This window comes from Macrobrachium nipponense, chromosome 26, assembly GCF_015104395.2.
Source record: "Macrobrachium nipponense isolate FS-2020 chromosome 26, ASM1510439v2, whole genome shotgun sequence".
Classification (NCBI taxonomy): domain Eukaryota; kingdom Metazoa; phylum Arthropoda; class Malacostraca; order Decapoda; family Palaemonidae; genus Macrobrachium; species Macrobrachium nipponense.
In genome coordinates this window covers 41,880,600-41,907,375 of record NC_087215.1, presented here as the reverse complement: position 1 = coordinate 41,907,375, position 26,776 = coordinate 41,880,600, and the positions used below count along the sequence as shown (strand labels likewise).

The window sequence follows — 26,776 nt, the reverse complement described above, 5'->3', positions numbered from 1 at the left end:
ATCCCATCGCCCAAGATTGTCTGCTAACTTCAGGATGGCCACCAGAGGCGCAGCAGTCGGCAGCATGGGATGGAGTAGTAGTAGTTGCTGCCCACTCTGTGGGTCGGCTCTCCTCTTGGGGGGATTTTGTAGTGGGAGAATTCTATTGGCATTTGCTCGTGGTAGTGGTCTCACTCGCCATAGTGTTCATACCGACACCCTCTTGGAGGGGTGAGCGAGTCAGTTGTACTGACCTTTTTCTTTATTTATTATTCTCTGGTATGTGTTAGTACATTTACCCTAGAAATAATAGATTAAAGGATATTTCGCTTGGCGACACGAGCCAATCGCCAGAAATAGATTTTTCCTTACGTCCAAAATCCCTTTATTGCTCCATGCTAATTATTTGGATGGACTTTCTCGCTTCAGAGGGGGTGGGCTTATCTTCTGCTTGAATACATCAATGTCAACTGGTTGAACACACCTGACCCCCATTGTGTCAGCGGGTGTGCTCTTGTGCTCTCAAGTGTACAGGACCATTGTCATCGCCCACATCTTGAGTCCTCTCGACTAGTTATGGTGACACCACCAGAATCTTCCTGCAAACAGCCGTTGACTCGAGATCTTCTGAGGGCCATTTAGGAGGTCCTTTTGGGTCATGAAGAAGAGTAAGCATCTTGAATTTTCTATTGCCTTCTTTTGTAATCCAAAAGTAGACTTATTTCCTTAACAGGTTGAGCATTAGTGTCCTGGGTACGTCGCTAATAAGCCAGAGTGCCGTCGAAATCATCACTCGTTTGTTAAACTGCTTCAGTGCTGAGATTACTGTGTTGTTTTTTGTCCGATGTGTGGGAAAGTGTCTGTGTAATGGTATATTACTGTAAATATTGTGTTAAGTTAGGTTAAGAATTTCCTTTCTTTCATCTCCCACTTACGTATTACTTAGTGTAGAAGTAAATTTTCTCCCTTCTCCTCGGCACTTTCCTTCTAACTATCTTTTGGTTGAAGGTTAACAGTGAGTCTGAATGGGAGTTGTAAGCATATGTGATTATGCCCTCAGCCAATAGCTCAAGGATGTGTGCAAGTAATTTGTTGTAATAAATCTGGGCATTTACGTTCATTTCCAATTACCCCCTCAATAAAGTGTATTTTATTGTCTGTTTTGCTGGAAAATTTTACTCTTTAGCCAGAAGCTATCGTAGTAAGGGCAATTTTGTTGGAAGGCATAGAAAGTGCCTAGAAACATTATTCAAACTTTAAAGTAAAAATGTTTTTCTGGGCTCGACCTGTGTCGCCCTGAGAAATGTTCCTATAGCACTCATTCTAGGAATAAATAAATGCTAAATATACCAGAGAAAAGCATATGGAATGCCAGAGTTACTATCTCTGGCTCACTCACCCTCAAAGAGTATCGGTATAGCATCAGGGGCGAGTGGAAGCCACTATCACAGATAGTTCACCAAATAGATCTCTCCTCTCTCAAAATCCCCCTCTGCAGAGGTGCCGTTACAACAGCTACCTTCCGCTCGCTACTACTAATGCCTCTGCCAAGAACGCCATTCCTTCAATAGCACCCGAAGCGTTAACGCGTTTGTTTTTGCTGCAAGGTATTTTGTGATTTTGGAAGTCATCATGTCTTCACACCTTCAAGAAGCATCTTAATCTAAGTTGAGTATATTATTTGTTGACTTTAAACATGGTTAGGCAACTATGCATCAAGTATGGTGTTGTTTAATAATGAAGCGTTTGCATGGGAGCCGAGTGTATCGCTGTTCCCGAATTGGCCTTTTTGGATGCATTGTAGACCGCGTACTTAGTCGTCTCAACTTTTTATCGCGGTGTATATTTTATGTTCACCTTTTTTGCATACACAGTATACGTTACTGTTGTCGTGAAATTTTACCATTTCGCTCCTGATGGATACAGATAGGTTGGTGTATCACTGTTTGAACCATTACATTATTTAGCCTCTTTAGGGGGTTTCCCTCGTTTATCATCAGTCCTTCAGGAGCGATTTGGTTCCCTCACGAGAGTGCGCTGATTTTTTTTCAATCCTACGTCATGCTCCGTGTATTGGTGTTTGAGGCGACCTAGGCTAGCCTAGCGATACGCCATTTTAGTTTTGGGAGGTAAAGGAAACTCTCATTCATTCGCGGTGCTCATGCATGTAGTGTATGTGGTATTATTATTTTATTATATATAATATTATATTGCTAATTGTATTTTGATGAGGTTTGGAAGTCCTACACAAATATCTACCTACCCTAGCCTACCCGACCAGATCTAGGGGCTAGGTGGTTGAGAGTACTTCTCGCTACCCATAGTTGGTACTATTCCTGGCTAACCTGACCAGACTGACATATTAGTTTTGGAGGGTGATCCATTACTAGAGAGTTCCTCTCTTGTTACGTAATGTAGGTGATAAGCCTATCTTACCTGACCAGGTCGATATATTCGATTTTGGAGGGTTAGGTTAGGCTCTAGAGTGTCCTCTTTCGTGACGAATTAGTAGGCGCCAATCCTAGGCTACCTGACCAGATCGGGGTATCCGATTTTGGAGGGTTAGGCTAGGCTCGTAGATGGGCTTGCCTTTATTCGTCGATACTTCCAATAATTCCTTATCAATAAATTTTGTAAAGTATAGCCTTGGCCGTTACCTCCTTTAGAGGTCTATTGGCCTGCCGTCTTCTGCCCTTTAGTAGTAGGCTATTTCACGGCTTCTCGGGAGGGTGGTAATCACCTGACCAGTTGCTGCCAAGCGATTACTAGTTTACCTTTCTCCTCCGGGTTCTTCCTTCTGTTCCGGACTCGTTCTGGCAGTGCTTCGTTAGCTCGCTGACCAATAATCCTACCGGTGAACAGCAGCTGGAGCGTCGAGCACTGTTTTGGGGGATTAGTCGGAGGAGGTTAAGGATTAGAAGATTATGTAGTCTCTGTTGGTATGTCTCTAGGCTTGTTTATTCCAGCGAGGTGCGGTCTACCATCACATTCGCCAGGATGTTATATGCCGAGTTCTTAGTACCGCTGTTCCCGCCGCTCTGTTTTCCGTATTTCTCTGGTGTTATCGCTGCTTCCCCACTCCGGTAGGGGCGGAACTAGGCTTAGAGAATGCGTTTCCAATTAACTTGGAATTGCTACTCTACTCCGGTGCGATCAGACTCAGGCGTAGGTTTTACCTTGTTTCCCTGTTCTGCCTGTATCAGGCCAACTCCACCCGGTAATTAGCTATTGCGGATAACGAGATTATGGATTCCGGAGCAGGCGGAGACATTCAGAGCTTTAATGTTCAGAAAAATTTTATCATGTAGTCTCTGTTGGTATGTCTCCGGGCCTGTGTTTATTCTGGCGAGGTGTGGTCTACCATCACATTCGCCAGGATGTTATCCGCCAGAGTTCTTAGTACTGCTGTTCCCGCTGCTCTGTTTTCCGTATTTCTCTGGTGTTATCGCTGCTTCCCCACTCCGGTGAGGGTGGAACTAGGCTTAGAGAATGCGTTTCCAATTGACTTGGAATTGCTACTCTACTCCGATGCAATCAGACTCAGGATTAGGTTTTACCTTGTTTCCCTTTTCTGCTCGTATCAGGTCAACTCCGACGGTCATAGCTATTGCGATAACGAGATTATGGATTCCGGAGCGGGTGGAGACATTCAGAGCTTTAATGTTAAGTAAAATTTTATTTAATAGTTGATGTTTACCTTTAGCTGGTTTTAGTAGAACTAGTCTAAGGGGGTGCGCAGCCGTTCTCCAGCAACCGTGTGGGCATGAGGTCTGCCGATCTCATGCCAGCTGTGCGGTGCAGGTTGACGACTTCTTAGTCTGGCATCCAGACGGCTGCGAAGTGTGTTACGCTTTGGTGGGGAATGTGACTAATGAGAGGTTGTCATTGGCCCCCAAGCCTTTGGCTTCCCCGGCAAAAGCTATTTCCCCACCTAAGGGGTTGAGAGCCAAGGGTTCTAAAGCCAGACCGACAGAGTCCGGCTTCGACCCTGATGCCTTCGCTAATCTTTCTCATGGAGAAGATGGGCAGTATTGTGGACTCGAGATTCCAATCAATGTCCTCACAGCTCGCCTCGGGTTTAGAGACATCGGGCAGTCCATCCTGTCTCTGGCTCTGAGACTACAGACTTAGGAGAGCTTGCTGGCCGGACTTATCCAGTCCGGAGGCACACAGCAGTCCTTTACGGATGGCATGCTGACAATTGAAGGCTGTGGAACCCGTCCCGTGGAAGATTACGAGTTCTTCCCAGCGGACCTCCAATTTCCCTTCCCAGGCTACGCTCGGTTAGCCGAAGAAGCGTTTGTCAGGGTAGACAGGGTCCCAAAGGAGACTGTGATCTATCCTAGGGTCAGGCACAGTCGGCAGGGGGTCCGCACCCTTTCGGAATGGGATTGCGTCAACAACCAAGTTGACGCAACACAAAAAAAAGGTTGCTACACCGGAGTTAACTCTGCAGGCCGGAATGGAGGAGAAGCCAATGCCTCAGCTTCGAGAGACAGAGCCTACCTCTCTGCTCTTTCCTGGAGATTTGGAGTGCTGGGTGGGCGCTCTGGAAACGTTCACAGTGGGCAAACTCAATCCGGAGTGTGCTTCCACACAGTTTAGTGAATGGTTACCCATAATTCCGGATTTGCCATGGTAAAGGCAGAGTTTGAGGCAAAGTGTAGACTGAGTAGGTCGATCAACTCGGTTACTACTTCAGAGTCTACGCTGAGGAACCTCTATTCCAGGTCCTAACAAAGTCGCTGCTGCAGACTTTCCAGTGTGACATGTATGACTTTGTGGTTGGCTAGGCGCGAACTGCAGGAAGCATGTCTTTGCCAATGCTTCCATCAGACATGAGCCTAATAAGCTTATTAAGGCATCAATCTGGGGACCCAACCGCTTTCCTGATGACGTGGTTAACAGCGTCATCAGTGAGGCGGTTAGGGCTAACCAGAACCTTTGTGTCCGCTGGTTCCAGAGCTCTCTCCAGAGGCAGAGGTTTCTGAGGAGGCAGAGGAAGTAGGACCTCATCCAGTCTATGAGCCTCTCCAGGTAGGCGGGAGACTGTACCTCTTCCGGGACCATTGGACCTTCAGTACATGGGCCCACAGTATCGTATCAAAAGGTCTGGGGTGGAGATGGATAAAAGGGCCTCCTCCACCAGTCAGCTTCCACCAAATTCCAACAACAGACCTTCTAGATTATGCCAAAGACCTTCTTCAAAAGAAGGCAATACAGAAAGTCAGTCACCTGAAATTTCAAGGACGTTTGTTCAGTGTACCAAAGAAGGACTCGGACAAATGAAGAGTGATTCTGGACTTGTTCCGTCTCAATTCATACATTCAATGTGACAAGTTCCGCATGCTAACCGTCTCGCATGGTGCGGACATTACTTCCCCGTGGGGTCGTCACCACCTCTATCGATCTTACAGACGCTTACTATCACGTCCCGATAGCAAGAAACTTCTCTCCCTACCTAGGCTTCAAACTAGGAAAACAGGCTTACTCATTCAGATTCATGCCATTCGGGCTCAATATAGCTCCCAGAATATTCACCAAGCTAGGAGAGACAGTAGTGCAGGAACTAAGAGCTCAGGGGGTGATGCTAGTAGCTTACCTAGACGACTGGCTCATTTGGGCAACCAACGACAAGGAATGTCGCAGGGCAACAGCCAAAGTAATACAATTTCTAGAGTATCTGGGATTCCAGATAAACAAGAAAAAGTCCTGTCTCATTCCGGTGTCTCGCTTTCAATGGTTGGGAATTCAATGGGACCTAACCGCACACAAACTATCTCTTCCGCTGAACAAGTGCAGAGAGATAGCGAAAGCTACGAGACAATTCCTCAAGAAACAGACGGGCATTCTCGTCGTACCAATTCAGGTTGCTTTTGATGAAGAACATCAATCGGGTATGGCGGAAAAGAGCCAACAGCAGGCTCATAGACAAAATCTCCTGGATTCCGCCGATACTAAGGAAAAGACTTTGTCCATGGACGAGAGTCAAGAGTCTTTCCAAGTCAGTGCCGCTACAATTTCCCCCGCCGTCTCTAGTAGTCCACACGGACGCCTCTCTGAGCGGATGGGGGGCTATTCTCAGTACAAGAAGGTTCAAGGAACATGGTCGACAGCATTCCGCCAGTTCCACATCAACATACTAGAGGCAATGGCCATTTTTGTGACCCTGAAATGACTAGCTCCGGCCAGGAATATTCATGTCAGACTAGTCTTGGACAGTGCAGTGATAGTTTACTGCATAAACAGAGGAGGCTCCAAGTCGAGCCACATAAATCAGGTGATGATAGCAATCTTTTCGTTGGCAATGAAACATCATTGGCACCTGTCAGCCACTCACCTGGCAGGAGTACAAAATGTCATTGCGGACTCACTGTCCAGAACAACTCCGCTGGATTCGGAGTGGTCCTTGGACGCAGTTATTCAATGGGATTTGCCTACAAATTCCGGGCTTCAGGTAGACCTCTTCGCCACGGAGTCCAACCACAAACTTCCGTGTTATGTCCTGTTATGTGACTCCCAATTTGGATCCTCTGGCTCACGCCACAGATGCGATGTCCATAGACTGGAACAATTGGCAGAAGATTTACCTATTTCTGCCAATAAACCTCTTGATGAAAGTTCTACAAAAACTCAGATCTTTCAAAGGACAGATAACACTGGTAGCACCCACTGGCCGAAGAGCAATTGGTTTCCTCTTCTACTAGAGTTGAAACTCCGTCCCAGACGGATTCCCACCCAAAGCTGACTCAGGTGGTACAAACTCGGACTGTGTCAGCTTCCTCAAGAATTCTGAATGCCCTAACTTTATGGACTTCATGAAGTTTGTGGCACAAAAGGATGCTAATATTGACCCGCTAAGCACTCTGTTCGTGGAGTCAGACAAAAGAGAATCGACAATCCGGCAGTATGATTCGGCAGTGAGGAAGTTAGCCATCTTTCTAAAAGAATCAGATGTTCAGACGATGACTACGAATCTGACAATTTCATTTTTTAGAACTCTGTTCGAAAAAGGCCTAGCTGCTAGTACCATTACCACGACTAAATCTGCCTTGAGGAAGATATTTCAGTTTGGATTTAATATTGATTTAACAGATTCGTACTTCTCGTCTATCCCTAAAGCATGTGCTCGTCTGAGACCGGTAGACCGTCTTCACACAGTCTCCTGGTTTTTAAATGACGTACTCAGGTTGGCTTCAGATACTGATAATGAATCATGCTCATATATAACCCTTCTCAGGAAAACATTATTTTTCATGAGTCTAGCCTCAGGTGCCAGAATATCTGAAGTGTCGGCTCCCTCTAGAGAACCAAATCATATATTGATTTCTTCCCGTCAGGAGAAGTTCTGCTCTCTCCAGATCGGAAATTCTTAGCAAAGAATGAAGACCCACAGAACAGATGGTCTCCGTGGAAGATTGTCCCTCTTCCACAGGACCCATCATTATGTCCCATCATTACTAAAATCTCATCTGGGCAGAACTTCTAAAAAGTCTTCAGGTCCTCTTTTTATTAGAGAGAATGGTGGAACCATTTCCTTGAAGGCCATCAGACAACAAATTCTTTATTTTATTAAACAAGCCAATCCAGATTCAGTTCCTCATGTCCATGATATCCGAACAGTGGCTACCTCAGTTAATTATTTTCATCATATGAACTTCGATGATCTTAAAAAATATACGGGTTGGATATCTCCGACAGTATTTAAACGCCACTATCTTAAGTCTCTAGAGGCCCTTAAATATTTGGCAGTGGCTGCAGGGAACATTGCCTCCCCTGATACAGCCTAGTTATGTAATTGTAAATTCGTATATTATTATTATCATTGTTTGTGCTATGAATTACCTTTTGGTACTCCCTCTCACCTGCCTGCCTTGCTTGTAATCCCTGCCTTTTTGCCTTTTGTTCCGGACTGGATTGCTTATCAACCCACTCCTGTAAATGCACATAGTTCATTAATTTGTTTGTTTTATGTTCATTACCTGTTGTATTTTTCCTGGTGATGGTATGGATTTGGTCATATTAGATGTTATTTACCAATTGTATTTTGCTATCCTTAACTTGGAGTATTAAAACAATAATTATAAGGAATTTTTATTTTACCTTTCATATAAAGTTTTTTGTTTACATTCTATTTCCAAGCTTGTATGGCCAATTCTCTGTTACTATTTCACTGGGTGACACAGGTCGAGCCCAGAAAAGAGATTTTGACAAAGGAAAAATCTATTTCTGGGGGAAGACCTGTGTCGCCCAGTGAACCCATCCCTCTCTTTTTCATTTCCCCACCCTTTAGCTGGCCCAAGCTTGGGTGCGTATTTCAGGAATGGCGTTCTTGGCAGAGGCAGTAGTAGTAGCGAGCGGAAGGTAGCCATTGTAATGGCACCTCTGCAGAGGGGGATTTTGAGAGAGGAGAGATCTATTTGGTGAAGTATCTGTGATAGTGGCTTCCACTCGCCCCTGATGCTATACCGACACCCTTTGAGGGTGAGCGAGCCAGAGGTAGTAACTCTGGCATTCCATATGGCTTTTTCTCTGGTATATTTAGCATTTATTTATACCTAGAAATGAGTGCTATAGGAACATTTCACTGGGCGACACAGGTCTTCCCCCAGAAATAGAATTTTCCTTTGTCAAAATCCCTTTTTGATAAATTATCTTTTCAAGAAATTGAGTTATTAACAGTATATATATATTATTAATAAATAAATAAATATGGGTTTTAGAAAGTAGTTTTATTTGTAAAGCTCCTAACATCTTAACAACCTACTGCCGCATCAATGACACACAAGTAATTTTGACCAATTTTAAAATTAGTCACTTGTTTAACCCAAGGATATTTGACAAAAAGCCCACATGATCACGCTCCTATACGTACAGACTGATGAGTAACACTAACAGTTGACATTTTTAGGTGAACATCCAAAATATAATTGACAATGAATATCAGTTTTGAAAACTAAACAACTGTAAATAATTTGGCAATTTCCATCAATTTCAATTAACTCAATATTAAAATGGTTAAAATTCTGTGATTTAATAAATAATTATAAATTATCATTATTAAAGACAAATCCTTCTGGCCAGTTCATAGAGGGCTATTTAAATGAGCTCAGTGGTCTACATGAAATATTTATTTATTTGATAATAATAATAATGAGAATGTACAGTATAAAAAATAAGTTGATGAGAGTGATGAAAGTTCTTTTTTATGATATTAAGCTGGAATGGTGACTGGCTTAGTGTAAAAGTGTGTCTGTGACAAGGGTGCATCATGTCTCTATGGATGTGTGATGTCTTGTCTTTTAACGTCAATTTGCATTGTATCCATAAATGTAAATTTTTTTTTAGACGAGTTTCATTTTTATATTTTGTGAAGCCTTACAGATCTTTGTTTGAATCTGTGCATTTTGCAAAAGTAAAGTATGTAGTTTCTGTATGCACAGAATAAATGAATGCTTCAATATTTTTTTTATATCACATTAACATATGTATTTCTGGTGTTAATTACCATGGTTTTTGTAATACCAGTCTGCATAAATCTATCAATTAATCTGTTTCCACAAAGTTCTAATGCATTTCTAATTCAATAAACATTTCAAATCTTTGTAGAACTCACCATTGGTTTGGCTGGACGAAATCCATCAAGAGGTGTGACAACACAGTCCTTTAAGTGCAAAGTATCTCCAACTTGAGCATCCTTGGGTGATCTCATATTTGCAGTTATAAAGCCAACTTGTCCTGTGTACCTGTTTAAAAAATGCAGCTTTTACATTAATTCTGTTTTTGGTTGATTGTATTAATTTAAAAATTCCCAAACTACTTTTCTTTATGCTATTGCATATCATCACGTCATTTGCTGCATATCCGTACACATTAAATATGCTCATAAACAACCATCACTTAAAACTAAAAACTAATGCAAAAGGCAATTGCTACCTTTTTTCTATATTTGTTTCAAACTACAGGCAGTCCCTGGGTTACGACAGGTTCGGCTTACGATGTTCCGAGGTTAAGGCGCTTTTCAATTATATTCATCAGAAATTATTTCCATGGTTACGACGCCTACAACGCTGATCTGGCAGAAGAAATATGACAACAAAAATGTAAAATAATCAATATCTGAAGCTTTTTTTGATGAAAAGTGCAATAAGAATGCAGTTTACATAGTTTTGAATGCACCCAAAGCATTAAAAGTAAGGTTTTCTTAAGATTTTTTTATGATGTTCCGGTTTACGACGATTTTCTGCTTACAACGCGTCTTAAGAACTGAATCCCCGTCGTAACCCAGGGACTGCCTGTATACTAAATAAATAATCTGCACACAAAAAAGAGCAAAACTTCTTTTCTTTAACCAAAACACACAACACAGGTACTATAATGTACGTACTACATACAGTACACTTCTGTATAAAATGGGTCTTATTTTTTTTTTTATTCTGCCTACACAATAAAAACATGACAATTTTATAATAAAATTAAGTTTTAATTATACTTAGCCAGTAATTACATACCTAAGAGTTTCACTCATCCAGCAGTTAAAATTCTGAAATTCGTGGGTCGCGCTAGTTTTCTGTTTTGGGTAGGTAACAATCCCCAGCACACTTTCGGGGAAAGAAAGGAAGTGTGGCAAAGAGATCAGTTTGTTTTATGCCCCAAAAATCAATGCGAGGGGATGGAGGGAGGGCTCCAACAATGTAATTACTGGGTAAGTATAATTAAAACCTAGTTTTATTATCAAAAAGTAATTTTCAATAAAGTAACTTAACCAGTAATTACAGAGCTGATTCACACAGAGGGAGGTGAGATGCATGGACACTTCTGCCCCAAAACATTAATATTGGTAATGAATTTGAGAATACAAAAAAATTTGCTACAAGAAGACACTGCCTCTGGTTGGCACTCATCTTATCATGTAGTGGCGTGGCGGTATACCTGTGGTGCGCCTGATTATATATCATTTTAGTCAGTGTTATTTTATCTTTATTTTCTGTATTGGTGAAATGTGGGCATTGTTCAATGTAGGGGACACATGTTTGATTTTAGAAAATGTCTTAATGTATTGAAGTTGTGTTGTGACATCATAATAGAAGACAAGATGGCAGTGGCATGGGGTGGAAATGTAAACAAAACAGAGATAAGATAGAGAAGGGATTGTCCAAAATTTAGCTGGATACAGGACAAGTATAAAGGATGGAGAGGACAAGTCAAAGATTGGCTTGTGGTGTGTGGAGAAGAAATGAAACATCTGGGGATAGAGAAGAATAAATTTAAAAGGGAAAGCCCTAGAAGTAACAGAGGGAAAAAAGTATATCTTAGTTTAACCAGACCACTGAGCTGATTAACAGCTCTCCTAGGGCTGGCCCGAAGGATCAGATATTTTTACATGGCTAGGAACCAATTGGTTACCGAGCAATGGGGCCTACAGCTTATTGTGGAATCCAAACTACATTATATCAAAAAATGAATTTCTAATCACCAAAAACAAATTCCTCCAATTCCACGTTGGAATAGTGGGAATTGAACTTTGGACTACCAAAATAGTAGGCGAGCACATCTATGTGTTCTACATCACTATAATCTCTTAAGTTAACCAATCCCTTGTCACCTGACTGTGAGTATGTACATTATTCAAATCAGCCCAAGATTTGCTTGATCTTTATTCTGCAAGACTTAATATGGTCCATTCTTTTACTTGTCTTGTATTATTGTTTATAGCTCTAACTCTATTTCCCTCTTTGAATTTGGGTCTCTCTTCAATTAAAACATCTTCCATTGTTTCCTCTACCACATCTTTTTCTATAGCCTCTCCTGTCTGCATTCCTTCTCCAACCGGTTATAATCTCCTTTCCTTCCTGCCTATCTACATGCCCTTCCTTTGGGGCACAGGATCTATCTTTCACAATATGTGATTTAGCTGTTTTAGGTATCTTTTCTGTTTCTGGTGATAGTCTTTGAATCCTAGTAACATGTATTGTCATGTTTAACCACTGCCATTTAACCTGATACCCCCACTACCCGAGCAGGTTCTCTCCATTCATTTTCATTTTCTCTCTTATAGAGTACCTCATCTCCCACTACTACTTCTTCAAATTTATGTTCTCTGACACTTTTATTTAAAGCAATTATTTTATTACAAGACTCATTTTTGATAAACACTTCTCTGGGCTTATGCAATGCATTCAGTGTATCCCTTACTATACTCTCTTCTATACCTTTCTCTCTGCTTGCAGGATTTGAACTCTCTTCTTCCATTACATTAGGCAAAGAAGGGTTTTTTTCCAAATACTATATGGTTAGGAGAGACACCTCCATTATTTATTAAGCAGTTCCTAGCACTCACTACCCATCTTAATGCTATGGACCAATCCACTTTCTCATCCTCTATCATCTTTCTTAAACTTTCTTTGATTATGACTACTCTTTTCGCATAATAGTATATTGCTCCATGGAGATTCCAATGCTATGGTCAATACTTTAATATTCCATCTTTCTGCCTTCCTCCTTACTTTTTCATTTTGACATTCTCCCCAATTGTCTGACAATATTTTAGAAAGCCCTCCATATATAGCAAAACAACCCATCAAAAAGTGCCTTTATAATAGTTTCTGGTTTCCTATCTTTTACCCAAAAGCCTGACTATACCTCGTTACCTCTACCATTACCGAGAACTTTCTTTCTTCTATCTCTCCCACATCCATTACTACAACTTCACTAAATGTTTTACCCCAAGAAAATCTTACTACTGGTTTAGCTGGGTTTCTTTTGTATATTTTACATCCCTCACAACTTGCAATCAAGTCTGTTAGTAACTTTTTTATTTTCTCTTTTTTTCTCTCTCAAACCATCACTCAAATGTGCTTCTTCTGTTAGCTTCCATATTTTATCTCCATTTCTGTGGCCAAACTGTAGATGTAACTTCATCATTGCACCTATAATTTCCCTCAGACTCTTTCCCTTCCAACCCTCCAGTAATAATTCTTCTACCTTCCTTCTCAATTGTTATTCTTAAGTGACCCCATTTGTCTTCTCTTAACTTTACCACTCTATGGTCATACCCATTTTACTCATGGTTTTCTTACTTTTTAACCACAGTACATCACCCAGGAAAATTTCTTGCCTTAAAATAAAACTTTTTGTTTTTCAATATCACTGGTATTTCTTTTTCAGTATCACTCCTTTTGAATTATATGATGACTCACCAAAATTAAAAACTTTATTAGATTCTGTCCTGGTATCCTTCATTCTCCTCAACTCTTTCTAACTCAAGCCCACGACATTGCGTGCTAGTCACAATTCCCCACAATTTGTTGATTTACATCCTGTCTAAAATTACATCAACCTCTTCTTCTTGCCCAGTCTCTGCTTCTTCTTGCTGTTTCTCTTATTTTCTTCTTGTTTTGTTTGTTTTCTTCTATTTTGAGAATTCTTAGGAAAATCCCTAGCCCAATGCCAATCCAATTTGCATATTGCACATAATGTCACTTTCCCTTCTTTATTTATAGGATTTCTTACACTCCTACCTCGCTTCCATTTTCCCTGATATCTCTGATTTTACCTCTCTCCAAGAATTCGCATTGGCTGTGGTGGCTGTCCATGTGGCCTCATAGGAGTGACATTTGTTGACCATGGTGGCCAATGAAGCAGCAGCATCCAGGGCAATGAGTTTCTGAGCGAGTTCCTCGTTCCTGATTCCCATGATGATGATCATTTTAAGCATGCAGCAGAATGGCCAGGACAGACAATTTCCTCTGCTACATGCTTCAGTCGGACTTAGAAATCGCTAAAGCTTTCCCCTTCCCTCTGCTTGCAGGAAAGCAGGTCCCTGCATCGTAGAGCTTCATTCTGCAGGTTCTTGATGTGTTCCTGGAGAATATTCAAGACCTCGTCCACACTGCGATCTGTGCCTGGTGGTACATTGAGCATGTGTTCGAGTATTCTTTGGGTCTCAAGGCTGAGGCACATGGGAAGTTATATCATCTGCTTCCTGGTAGGCGATGTCCCTAGGTCCATCATCACACTGTAATCATCCCTGAAGACTTGGTATTTCGTGTCAGGGCATAAGGGTGGCGGGTTCTGGGCTTTGGCCCTCTGTGGAGGTGGTGGCTCTGTGGGCAACAGGACTGAGGACTGTGTGGGAAGTTGTGAGTCTGCTGGTGTTGCTTGCTGCTGGGCTGAGTCGACACTAAGTAGCTGCAACAATACGGTGAAACGCTGGGCTTCCTCCTCTCTTCTTAAGTAATCCTCTCGGCAGCATAGATCCTCTTCGTGATGTCATTGTTCCTCTTCATGACAATGTTGTTCCTCCTCTCCCTGACGTGCAGCCAACTCGTCTTGTTGAGATTCCTCCAGGTATCTGATGAGGAGCCTCTCCATATTTAGAGCTATGGGAGGTGGAATACTCAGGTGGGGTTTCCAGTGTTGCAAAACCTGGAAGGGTCTCAACAGTCTTTTGGTGAGACTCGGTGTGAAAGCAATTGGTGGTTCTCAGGGTCTTGATTGTGTTGCATATCCCCAGACTTGTCTTGATGTGAAGCAGAAGCCATTATGAATAGTTTTCTGCAATGTCATCTACAGTTTAAAGGAGAAGGAGAAAGATGAGGAAGAATTTCTACAGTTCCTATTAAAAAGTGACTGTGAATAATTCTTCTACCATGCGGCGAATACTTGCAGGCAGGGGAGTGAGGGCTGGGAGGGCTCCTGGTGGGGTGAGACCACTTGACCCTTGGGTAATGAGTTAGCAGTGTATGGGAAATGATGAAAGTGGGTGGACGTGCCTCGGGCTCTGTAGCTGGGTAGGGTTATGGGGTCACTGGCAGGGCAGGGGCACAAGAGAAATGGAACCCACAAAATTCACTGCACTGGCACCGCACAAATACTGTATGAACATAGCACCAACACTGTACAATCCAAAGACGATTGAGGGGTAATGGTAGCTGGATTTGAATGAAGATTCAAGTGTTCCCTAGAAAATGCTAGATAGTTTCATCACTGCGCCATGGTGATATAGGTGGGGATGTCTTACAGATGAAGACAGAAGATTGCAGGATGGGAGAAATGATATCCTGAGACGTAGTTTTCTTTATTCCTTGCAGCAACAGGTAAATATGTACAGATGCTCTGCAGGGCATGCAGTTCATGCCAAGAGAAGCAGGAAGAGTATTCATGCGCATGTGTAGAGTACAGACAGCATGACACATGCGGATACACTTACAATTGACAATATTAATGAACTATATGGAATACATATATACATAGTAATATATACTATTACATTAATCGACAAATGCCTTCCACTCATTTTGTCTGATTTGCAAGGTGATCAGAAGGGTGCTGATCACCCAAAATCTGAGGGTAATTCTGGTGGCTCCTAATGGCCTCAGGCTGTTTGGTATCCTAATCTGCTAGCTCTTCTCTCAAAGGCACGGAGAGAGATCCCTCCCTGGTACAACATTGCATGTCAACCCCACATAGAGTGGTACCACATGGCAGTGCAGTCTCTGTGTCTTCATGGCTGGAGGTTATCCACCATCTCTTGCGAGTGAGTGGCTTGCAACAGAGATGGCAAGATACCTCAGACAGTCCTCTGCAGCAGTATACCAGGGAAAGTAGGCCGTCTTCTGTGATTGGTGTTGTAGATGGAGTCTCAATCTGGTCAGAACTATTATTCAGCAGGTCATGGACTTCCTAGTCTTTCTTGGCTGAGAGAAGATTCTCTCAGTTTCAGATATGAAAGGCTATAGGTCTGCACTAGGCCTAGTCTTGAAGCTGAAGGGCGTATGTATTTCCTCCTCAATGCACATAAGAAGCTTCAAAAGGTCTTGGCCATCCAATGATCTCAAGCCTCCGAGTGGGATGTGACTCTCGCCTTGAGAAGCCTGACTCGTGAACCATGCAAGCCTTTACGAGGGTCATCGGACAGGGATCTGACCCTCAAGACCGTTTTTCTGCTTCCCCTGGCATCGGTGAAGAGAGTTGAAGGATTACATGGTTTTTCTTTCGATGTTAAACACTAGAGGGGATGGGAATCAGTTACGCTCCATTTCGTCCTGGGCTTTGTAGTGAAGACTCAGAACCCGTCAATCCCTGATGCTAAATTAGAGTCCTTTACGATTCCCTCCCTTGAGGACTTTGTTGGTAATGATCCAGACGAGATGCTACTTTGTCCTGTTAGAGTACTATGGTTATCTGAAGAGGGTTCGACATCTCCACCCTGAGTGTCGATGACTCTTCATTAGCACTGGTGTGCCCAAGGAAGAAGTGTCCAAGAAGACTATTTCTTTCTGGTTTTGCGAGACAATCAGGAAAGCATACTCCCCCATAGGCAGGGATGACACTGATACCTTTCGTCTGAGAGCTCACAAAGTCAGAGGCACTGCTCCCTCCCTCGCATTCCGCAAGAACCTGTTAGTTACTCAGGTACTGAAAGTAGGGGTGTGGTCACAACAGACCACCTTTACCTCTTCCTGCCTTCAGGATATAGCCCACAAGTCCTTGGACACTTTTTCCTTGGGACCCATAGTGGCTGCTAAACAAGTTGTGTAACTTACCCAGTTCCTTTAACAGGACAAGGTTGCAACTCCCCTTTGATGTACGGTACGAATGCGGGTATAAATGAGAAAGTGACTGGCTCACCTTCTCCTTTCATCCTACTCTCTTCATTTGGGCAGAGAGTGGACGAGCCGTTACATGCTGTAACTGGTGGCCGATGCAAGTAAGACTATTCTTTGAGTGTTCATTCTACGTGCTTTGATTAGATTATAGAAGCATATATCCTCTCCTTCCACTAGCAAGGTTAGGAAAGTAATTTTTAACATCAGACAAACCCAATGCTTGTACAGTGGACCCACGTATTCGCGTTCTCTGGATTCGTGGACTCACGCATTCGCAGATTTCTCTCTGGAACATATACCCCTTTTATTCATGGGAAATTCGCCTATTCATGGTATTTTTCTATGAGAAATATCCACAAATTCCTGTTTTTTTTATCAGTTTCATCATAAAATGCACTTTATGTGATAAAACTATTCAAAAAAACCAGGCAAAAGATTTTTAGTGGGGTTTTTCCTGAGTTTTAACAAACAAAATAGGCTGTTTTAAGTGTTTTTATAGGGGGTTTCAACTATTTGCACAGGGGGGGGGAATTTGGTATGCATTCCCCAAGAATATGGGGGGAACACTGTATTTGCCTTATAGTCTCTGTCATTAATGGTTCTTTTTGCCTTTTCATATGTGGCTACATTTACCTCCATCACATGAAATGGCCCAGAAGTTTGCAATCTGATCTCGCAGTTCCTATACTCCAATCAGATAGTTGAAGACTTGATTTCCTTCCTCACTATTTGGCCAGGAAGGAAATTCAGGTGTGGTGAATGCCAGCCAGTTCATACTCACACAGATTCCTTCCTTCAACCAGGGAATCTTCCTAATGTAAAGGACCGAGGGTTTGTATATTGTGTAGGAACAAATCAAAACTTTTGAAAGTAAACTGTATTTTTCCTAACTATACAAACCTGAGGTCCTTTACATTAAAGCCCAAATCATTCCACCTCTCAATCTGATACCTGGGCCTAAAGCAAACTGGAATGTTTACATGTGGTTGGGACAGGACTCCTGAGATAGGACTCCCGACTACCAGAAGGTAGTTCAACGGCCATTTTCCAGCCTTCACTTAAAAGTAATTCCTAACATAAAGGACCTAAGGTTTGTACAGTGGAACCTCGACATACGAAAGTCCCAACTTACGAAAAATTCAAGTTACGAAAGCAAATACGAAGATTTTTTTGCCTCTGCATACAAAAATAACTCAGGTTATGAAAGGGTGTTACTGTAAAGTCCCGAGATTCACCCGGACCACCGAGAACAATTTTAAAACTCGCGCACCGCCAACTGAGTAGACTCGCCACCATCCTCCCGCTCTCCCATTGGTTCCTGATGCTAGTCACCGCCGTAAGATCCTGCTCTCCTATTGGTCATCATCTACCCCATCGTGCTCTACATATTCTATTGGTAAAAGGATGCTGTAAATTGAAAAACTTATTCATGCAATACATTTAATAAAAAAAAATTCGTGAATTAAATATCATAAAATATAAAATTAATCAAAGACTGCTATCATCGAAGCCAGCAAATATTTTCTAGAATTCTTCTGTTTTAATGTCATTATATGTTTCATTATAGCTGTTGGTAACTCGGTATCTCCATTAGGTAAAGATAGAATAAAGAATAGAAGTGAATGGTTATTATACTGTTTGGTAGTTTCAGTAGCTGAAGAGAGATAATGAAAATTTATGATTACTGTACTGTGTGCTAGGTAAAAGTGGTTGCTTGGCAATCGTTTGCTACTCGTTGTGGTAAACGTAAACTAAAGGTTGGAAGTTTTTTTGTTTGTTTGTTTGTTTATTATAGTTAATGGTTACTTAATAATTATTTGAAATGAGTACATGCAATACATTTAATAAAAAAAATTGTGAATTAGATATCATAAAATATAAACTAAATCAGACTGCTATCATCGAAGCCAACAAATATTTTCTAGAATTTTTCTTCTGTTTTAATATTATATGTTTCATTATAGCTGTCAGTAACTTGGTATCTCCATTAGGTAAAGATAGAACAAAGAATAGAAATTAATGGTTATATACTGTTTGGTAGTTTCAGTAGTTGACGAGAGATAATGAAAATTTATGATTACTATACTGTGTGCTAGGTAAAAGTGGTTGCTTGGCGATCGTTTGCTACTGTAGTGGTGAACATAAACAAAAGGTTGGAAGCTTTTTTTTTGTGTGTTTGTTTGTGTATTATAGTTAATGATTATAGTTAATGATTAATTAATAATTATTTGAAATGAGTATACATACTGATTATTTATACATTTTATTGGCATATTCTAAGCTTTTAGCTTCTTAGGTTTAGATGCCAGAATCATAGACTAGGCTACAGTAGCAACTGCTAACATTGGCTAGGCCAGGGGTGGCCAACCTTTTGTTTCCAATGCACCAATTTTCTTCACTTCTAATTCAGATGTGCCACACAAACTTTAACCCCCTTTCAATCCTTTAAGTATGGTAATTTGGATATATATATATATATATATATATATAATATATATATATATATATATATATATATATATATATATATATATGTATGTATGTATGATGTATATATATATATATATATATATATATATATAATTATATATATATATATCATATGTATATATGGATATGTATATATGTATATATATATTGTATATAATGTATATGTATATAATATATATATATATATATTATTATATATGATATATAATGTATATATATATATTATATATATGGTATGTATATATATCTATATGTATGTATGTATGTATGTAGGTATGTATGTATGTATGTATGGTATATATATATAATATATATATATATATTATATATATTGTAAATATATATGTATATTAGTATGTATGTATATATATTATATATATTATATATATATATATATATATATATATATCTATATATAATATATATATATATATATCGATATGTATGTATATATATATCATATATCTATGTATTATGTATGTATGTATGTATATTAATATATATAATAGATATAATATATTATATTTACTATGTATTATTATTATAAGGTTATGTAATGTAATGTATGTAATGTAATGTATATTTATAATATATATATATAATATAATTATATATAGTTATATATATTATATTATATATATAATATTATTATGTTGGATATATTATCATACATTATATTGTTATATATTATATAATTAATATTTATATTATATCTATATATATTATAATATATATAGATCATCTGTATGTCTGTATGTATTATGTATGTATGTATGTATAATTATATATATAATATATATTATATATATTATATATATAATAATTATATATATATTATATATATATTAATATATATGTATATATTTTTTTATAATGGTATTTATAATAATTATTATTATTATATATAATATATAATATATATATATATATATGTTATATATATACCACAGGTATAATAATGATGATGCATTATTGTTCAAAGAAGATGACTAATAGATGCACATGGAACAATAAAATTAAATAAAAATTATTTCTATGTTTTAGATTAGAACAAATCTCAGTAAAACTCACTTCTAGCTATAAGTTACTTAAATTCTTTCTTGTATTTTTTTTCTAGAAATCAGTATTATTATTAGTATTATTATTTTTTCTTTTATGAGCAGGCATGTTTTTTTCTTTTATTATCTCTGGGGTATAGTGCGCCACTTGTAATCGTGCAATGCACCACTGTTGGTGCATGCGCCATAGGTTGGCCACCCCTGGGCTAGGCATATTGCTAAGGGACATATGCTAAAGTCCTAATATATGCAGTAAAAATGGGGTTGAACATTACATGCAGTTGAATATTACTCAAGTATGTACAGTATTTTGCCTTTTTGGAGTCATATTTCTTCCGTTGGAGCGGCGTCGTAACCCTAGAACATGTGTTGTAAGCCTGGAAATAATTTACTGGGGTGTTTTTGTAGGGCTTAGAATGAATCAGGCAATTTACATGTAAAATCCTGAGGTACTAAGGTATAGTTAGGAAAAATATAAATTGCTTTTGAAAATTGTGATTTCTTTCCAAAGGCTCTCTCTCTCTCTCTCCTCAGTTAAGAAATACATACATGTATTTAAGTATGTATTGAAAAAATACATTTTATTGATATTTTGCTGTTTACATGGAACATGGTATTCACTTTTCCACGGGGAACTTTCACTAATTTTTGTATTTTTTCTATGGACCATATATCTAAAGGTACAGGCAGTCCCCGGGTTACGACGGGGGTTCCGTTCTTGAGACGTGTCGTAAGCCGAAAATCGTCGTAAGCCGGAACATTGTCAAAAATCCTAAGAAAACCCTACTTTTAATGCTTTAGGTGCATTCAAAACTATGTAAACTACATTCTTATTGCATTTTTCATCAAAAATAAAATTTAAATATTGATTATTTTGCATTTTTGGTGTCATATTTCATCTGCCAGATCAGCGTTTGTAGGCGTCGTAACTCTGGAACATGTGTCGTAACCCTGGAACATGTGTCGTAACCCTGGAAATAATTTCTGATGAATATAATTGAAAAGCGTCTTAACCTCGGAACGTCTTAAGCCGAGACCATCGTAACCCGGGACTGCCTGTATTATTAATTTGCTCTTTTTGTAGAGCAACACTGTTTCTTTACTAATTACTGTATTTTTTCACACTGTTTGTGACTAAATACTGATTTTTATGATAAAAATGATTTACAGCATATTCATAATGTACGTAATTATGTATCTACATATTAAGCTCACTTCTGGTTGGGCCCCATACTGAGCATAATAGGTGTATAATTCATTCTCTCTCTCTCTCTCTCTCTCTCTCTCTCTCTCTCTCTCTCTCTCTCTCTCTCTCTCTCTCTCTCTCTCTCTCTCTCTCTCAGGGTTCTGTCCATGGCCTGCTCTTGTTTTCTCTTGTTTTTTACTTATATTAATGACACTGATGTAGGATTAACTAGTAGGATAGCCAAATTTGCAGATGACATCAAACTAGGTGTAAATGCAGCAGACCCAGAGACAGTAGAAAGTTTAAGAAATTATCTAAACAAAATATGAGTGGTAAAAAAAGATGGCCAATGCGTTTTAATGTGGATACGTGTAAAGTGTTACAAATCGGAACAAACAACCAGCATGCCAACTACATGCTGCTTGGGAATGACATAAATACTGTAGAACAAGAAGAGGACCTTGGATTCATTATTACCAAGGACATAAAACCCACAAAATAGTGCATAAAAGCTGAAAAGACAACACAGAAATTATTGGGATATATAGGCAGTTCAAATACAGAAACAAGGAAACTGTGCTGCACTCTACTCGTCAATAGTTAGACTGCTACCTTGAATATGCAGTAGTTTTGGTCACCAACAACACTAAGAAAGGACATAAATAGATTGGAAGGGGCAAGCAAGAGCCAGAAAGTTAATTCCATCCAACAGGCAAATAGGTTACCAAAGACGACTAGAGAGACTGAACAGGTATGTCTTAGAAACGTGACGATTGTGAGGCCAACTAATAGAAATATTCAAAATACTAACAAAAGTAGATATAAACCTACTTATGTTAATCGAAAACCAGACAAGAAATAATGGATGGAAACTTCTTGTGGGAACTTCTTTACATACAAAATATGTGACACGTGGAATAAACTGCCACCAGAAGTTGTAAACAGCAACAGTGTGGGAAGAGTAAGAGAAAGCTAGACAAAATCATTAAGACACTGAAATTACAGAAAAACCTACTCCTAGAGATAAGTGAGTAGGATGTCTCCTTGGATGGACTAATAAGTCTTTGAGACATCCTAATCCTTGTAACTAACTCTCTCTCTCTCTCTCTCTCTCTCTCCTCTCTCTCTCTCTCTCTCTCTACCTCTCTCTCTCTCTCTCTAAGGGTAATGTAAGATGTATTTGAAATGATATTGCTGTAATTACATTATAATGTAAGATGTATTTGAAATGATATTGCTGTAAGTACATTAGAAGTATATGCTGTAAATAATTTTTATCGCAAAAATCAGTATTTAGTCAAACACTATTTGAAAAATACAGTAATTAGTGAATAAAAAGTGTTGTTTTACAAAAATGCAACTTAAGGACAATTTTAATAGGCTTAATACTTCAATGCTATGAGAGAAAACAGCTTATGTATGCAGTACATGGGTTAACTTGATTAAATGTCAAATATTCTGTAAGACAGATTTACTATTTGTATAAAACATTTTATAGGTATTTTGCTGTTTACACTAATATTATTTTAAAATTAGTAAATCGTTGTTATAAGCATTTTAGGGGTGTATATACTTAAGAGTAAGTTGTGAAAGGGTACTAATCTAAGATGTCTTAGGATGTTTCAGGATGATGGCTTGGGGTGTATTTTTGTTTGAAATTATATTAAATTGTTTTAGTATGATAATTTAAGGCATATTTTTGTTGGGACTATCAAATTAAGCAGTGAAATTTTAACATAGACATTTATAAGCATTTTTTTATGAGATTGTTTCATTTCTGCGGCAGGTTCTGTATTTAGTCAGTAAAATATTGCTCACCAAAAAAACCCAAATAATTGAATAGTTGAAGCAGCAAATCCTGAACCACGAATATAGGCAGGGGTTGAGTGTATATCAATCTCTAAATTACCTGGATGAAGAGAACCAAGAGTCTGCTGGATATGGGCAAAATCTAGATAAATATATTCAAAAAACCATACAGATCTACAGCAGCAACTCTGTGCCCTTGCTCACTACCTCGTCAATACTGAATAACTATAAACACTCGCTTTTAAAAACCAACCTTCACACTTTCAACTGATAACTTTATGCAAAAAACAATTATCTACCATTTTTCCCATATTTGTAACAAAATATACTGTATAAATACTACACTTCAAAGAAAAACCATACCCGTACTTTTTCTCTCCCATGACAAAATTTGGTAAGCAAGTAGCCTACCTGTGCTTACACAGAAACTACCATCGATATATCACCATTAATGTATTTTTACTGAATCCAGTTAAACTGTGTTATTATCATGCTATATCATCATTGTAATAAAATAACTGAAGAGCCACCATATGTATTTAAGTAGGCTAGACTAATGTTTGTTGCATTCTCAAAATCAGCTAACTGAGGCCTACTACTCAAATAAGAATAATTTTTTACTTGCTAAAACAAACAGATTACAATTGAAATTATTAGTTCTATTTTTGTACATAAAACAAATCTTAAACAAACATACAAAGGTAAACTATATGCTACACTTAAAATCCATCAAAATAACAAAACAGCTGTTCCTTTATTCGGTTGTTTAAGTCCACACTTGATGTTGTTTATGCCAGTTTCTTGCTAAGTGGTGCTTACGCAATACTATGTATACTTGTTAATTATAAGAGATGGTTATGAAATGTTACATAATCCATAAGTTTGGAGATCTTGTTTGAAACCTTAACCTAATATAATCTACAAAAAATGAAATTCACTCTACATCCATAGCCTAATACAATATCATTTACTGAGAATGAAATTCACTTGAAAAGTAAAGACTAGTTTTATATAATTATTTTAATCTATTAAAGAAAATAGGATTACAGAGTAAAAGAGGTTAGCCCAAATGATATCCTGGCTATCAAAAAAGTTATTTAAAAAGATATCATTAATCTTCTATTTTATTATGATCACTAATTTCTCATTTTGCCTTATGGAAACTGTCTGTGTTTGTGCATGTAAAAATCTGTATTACCTCTTTAGTACACGTGGCATTTCTCAATGATGGTGTGTCCAAAGCAGATTCATCTGAATGGAATTAATAATTTTTTTATTTCACTTTATAATATCACAAAGTTTTTCTTGTATGAGTGTGGGCTTACATCTACATGTGGCATTTCATAAATATTGATATTCCCTACCTTGTCAATACAGCATAACTCACTCACTACATATACTTATAAACAACAATGAATACACTGTGAGTAAACACAGGTAGGCTACCTACTTAGTTAATTGTGTCATTTAGGAGAGAGAGAAAGAGCAGTTATATTATTTTTCAATGTGTATTTATGCAGTATACTTTGTTACAAATAAGGGGAAAAAGGTAAGATAATTGCTTTTTCCATAAAGTTTTCAGGTTGAAGTGTGATGGCTGCTGTTTATAACCATATTGAGCATTTAAAGTTCTCTGGTATTGACAAGGTTAGGTGTGGAAGGATACAGAGTTGCCCTTGAACAGCCCCTAGATTCTTTCCTCTTACTTTTATCCAGATTTTGCCATTATCCAATATGTTCTTGGCTCTAGATAATTGACAGACTGTTCTAGATATGCTATCAAAGTTTTGTAATTTTCACTGACTACAAGCCTTCAAAATTATATTCCAAAACATCATAAAAAATTAAATTTTCACTTCACACATTGTATTAAGATTCCCTGCCCATAGAGGCATCAACAAAAATGAAGAAGCTGATAAGGAAGTAAAGCTGAACTACAGTGACATGGTCATTCCTATTAATGATTATGTAACAGAAGTATTCCTATTAGAGATTACATAATACAATGGACCCGCATATTTGCGTTCTCCGGATTCACGGACTCACACATTTGCGGATTTCTCTCGGGAACGTTTCCCCGCATTATTCGCAGAAAATTCGTATATTCGCAATAGTATTTTTCTATGAGAAATATCCACAAATTCCTGGGTTTTTTTTTACAATTTGATCATAAAATGCACCTTTTCTGATAAAACTATTAAAAAAACAAGTATAAAAATTTTTAGTGGGTTTTTCTTGAGCTTTAACTAACAAAATAGGCTGTTTTCAGCATTTTTATAGGGGTTCCAACTATTCGTGGGTTCTAACTATTCACGGGGGGGTCTGGTACGCATTCCCCACGAATACCAGGGGACCACTGTATCTCTAAAACCCATTAAAATTAATATAAGACAGAATATATGGAATACTGGACATGACACAATACAGACACTACCCTACATACCATCGAGCAATGTTCTGAATGGCTGCTCATATCTTGAAGTGTTCATAAGTTGGTCTTCATGCCTATTTAAGCACAGTATGATATAAAGTCAACACAGTACTGTGCATTTTTTCATCCTATAACACGATACAATACTCTACACTGTACATACATTATTGTATTTTATAAAGTCCATACAGTACTGCATTAATAAAAATGATACAGTGGGTCCTCACTAGATCGCGGATCAGCAGTCGCACCTTCAGTTACGTAATCCTGGGTTTTTCTGTGAAACTCATCTCCAAATATATAGTGGAAAATTCAATGACTCGCAAATTTTTTTGTAGAGCAATATTTACTAATTACAGAATTTTCCTTTTATTTTCATGAATAAATAAATCTCTTATGATAAAATGATTTATACTAATTTTCAGATATCAATATTAATGTATACACAGCAAAATACCCATAAAATGTTAAATTAAAATCCCACAAAAATCACAAAACAGCTTACCAACGTACATAACCACCTCAGTTCAACAACTGGTATCGTTGGCTTGAGGTGATGGATGACAGGAGAAGAGGTAGGGTGGAATTACAAGGACAGGATTTCTTTGGCTTTGCTTTCTTTTTCATCTAAGGAAGAAGCAGTCACTGGAGGTGGGAAGGTACTTGAGGTTGAAGGCATTGGTTTGAAGAATTGGTCTTTGAAAATTTGCATTGTTTTCTATTCTTTTCATGATATACGAGACTATAACATTGGAAAGCATTGTTGTTGGTTGTTGCTACTTTTGAAAATCTCTCTGCAATTGGGTCCTGATCCTCAAAAATAGTTCAAGCTTTCTCTATAAGAGAAAATCCTCAGCCATCAACTTAGTTTTAAACTTATTTAAAGGAAGAGGTTCTTCTTCAAGTTCTCCTGGTCTTTGCATTTCTTCCAGCTCCATTAAATCTTCATTTGTTAACTCCTCTGAATGAGACTCAAACAGCTCTTCAGTCTACTTCCGTTAAGTCAAGCTGTAGCTTTTCAGTATGTCAATGAAAATCAGTATGTCAATGAAAATCATCTCAAGTCATTGACAAACAGTGGCATAAAGCCTTCCATGCTCCATTCCTTTTGATTCCACTACTACACACCATGCAGCATTAATATATTTGATGCAATTATAAATGTTGTCTCCCTTCCAAAAGTCACATAAGGTCACACCAGGGTCATTCACTT

General features: G+C 38.5%; 1 protein-coding gene across 1 annotated transcript in view; it reads right to left on the bottom strand.

Annotated features, from left to right (window-relative positions):
* LOC135199648 (translation factor Guf1, mitochondrial-like) overlaps positions 1-26,776 on the bottom strand; it is a 324,533-nt gene that overhangs the window by 121,077 nt on the left and 176,680 nt on the right. The window contains exon 6 of the mRNA XM_064227805.1: positions 9,596-9,725. Within this exon, the coding sequence (XP_064083875.1) occupies positions 9,596-9,725 (130 nt within the window). The remainder of the gene's footprint in view (positions 1-9,595; positions 9,726-26,776) is intronic.